This window comes from Dendrobium catenatum, unplaced genomic scaffold (assembly GCF_001605985.2).
Source record: "Dendrobium catenatum unplaced genomic scaffold, ASM160598v2 fragScaff_scaffold_100, whole genome shotgun sequence".
Taxonomy (NCBI): domain Eukaryota; kingdom Viridiplantae; phylum Streptophyta; class Magnoliopsida; order Asparagales; family Orchidaceae; genus Dendrobium; species Dendrobium catenatum.
In genome coordinates, this window is record NW_021318562.1 from 8,785 (window position 1) to 10,600 (window position 1,816).

The 1,816-nt window shown below is 33.0% G+C and overlaps 1 protein-coding gene across 1 annotated transcript; it reads left to right on the plus strand.

Moving 5' to 3' along the window:
- Positions 1-544: 544 nt before the first annotated feature.
- On the plus strand, positions 545-1,178 carry LOC114580210 (the record flags this gene model as incomplete). The annotated part of the gene is made up of 3 exons (XM_028697002.1): positions 545-748; positions 855-923; positions 1,026-1,178. Coding segments are annotated over exons 1-3 (340 nt in total), but the record flags the coding sequence as incomplete, so codon positions are not given.
- Between the last annotated feature and the right edge of the window lie 638 nt (positions 1,179-1,816).

Below are 1,816 nucleotides of genomic sequence, written 5' to 3' on the forward strand. Positions count from 1 at the left end.
AGCCAAAGACATGTTATTCTTACTTTTCATAGCCAAAATCAAATGCCTTTTTGGTTTCTACTTGGCAAAATCATAATGGGATCACTATACTAAGCCACAACTTAATTTGCATTTGGTTCATAAAAATTTTATAAGTTATGTATAATTAACTTACAAAGGATAAATCCATATATCCATATATATATATATATAAAGGAATCGTTAGAGAGATAATTATTGAAAATTAAATAGTTAAAATAGTTTTAAGTACAAATAGATAAAATTAATAGACGAAAGCTCATTTGCGAAGTATAGATGGTATCACGACATGATCTCGCTGGAAAAAGATGGACAATGTGTGAAATAGACGAATAGATAGTCCGTGTGTGAAGAGCGATGAGATTGGCGGCGTGAAAGAAAATGGAGAAAAAAAATTTAGGTGAATTTATTTTTTTTTAAATTAAATATTATACGAATAAATAGTTTAATTTAATTGTTAAATCTATAAATTGTAGTTATTTGATTCCTTATTCCTACTTATGTAAAACCCCCTTGAGCTTTTAAATCCCCGTAACGCCAAGCGGCTAAGTACTTGCTTGCTTAGTGCGACGCCGTGGCCTTTCTTGTTATCATTTTCAGTTCTGAAGCAAAATGGAAGGAGGAGAGAGCGACGACGACCAAGTGATGAGTGAAGTCCATCTAGGTTGTCCGCCTAACTTCTCAGGCCCCTACGTTACCCACTTCACCTTTTCATCACCCTCTAATAAAGGTGGAACCACAATCTTGAATCACTCCTCCATGGATCGATTTTTTAATTGCTTCTACTTTTCTTGAACTCAATCCACGAGATTTTTTTTTTTTTTTTGTTGATGTAGCTGATTTGATCGGTTCAAAAATTATCAGTTTGGATGAGGACGGCGATCTTGTTCTTGCCCGGAGGAAGGGTGATTATTTTACGCTGTTATTTCCTTTGCGAATAATTTTGTTTTGTTAACATTTCTTGATTTTTTTTTTTTGTTTCACTGGATTCGGTTATGTGATAATAGATGGAAATAATGCGTACAGGGGTCAAAACCATGCGTATGATACCGGATGCCAATCTTTTAAATTGGATGACGACGGTGATCTAGTCCTATCTAGGAAACGAAAAAGCTGCGGTGAGTTTCAACTTTCAAAAAGTAATTTTAAGCCCTTGATATGTAGTTTCATTTATTTCTGCAGTCCCTTACCCCGCGAAGTTCTTACGATGAACGATCATATGACGTATATGTTTATGATATCTCATGGATGACAAGTATCTTCAAATAGTATTTGAACAATGTTCTTTTTGCATATGGTGACTGTTCATGATAAAAAGGAAGATTTTATGAAAATGCAGTTTGATCAGCTAAGCTATTAAGTTTCAAGTGCGGGATACAAAAGAAGTAAATCGAAGACAAGGTGTTTGAGGGGCTTAATTGAGAATTTTAAGGTGAATGTGTGGTGAAAATAAAAAAAAATGATAGTGCTAGCAATGATTATATTTGAGAGATGAAGGTGTGGTACTTATTGTAGATAAGATTATAAAATAAACTTATATGTTTTGCTGACATTCGATGGATTTTAAAAGCTACTCCAATCAGTTTGGTTGTGAGAATTAATTTGGGTACTAAAAGTTTTGTAAAAATATTTACTGAGAAACAACTAATACCTCATATAATAATCATCAACATTGAATTGATGAGGATTCATAAAATTGAGACCAATTAGTTTGGATTAAGCCAATAATGATGATATCCTACTTTTCTCTATAAGAAGCCTAATGAAGCCATCGTTGTTATGAGTTTATAACTAAATC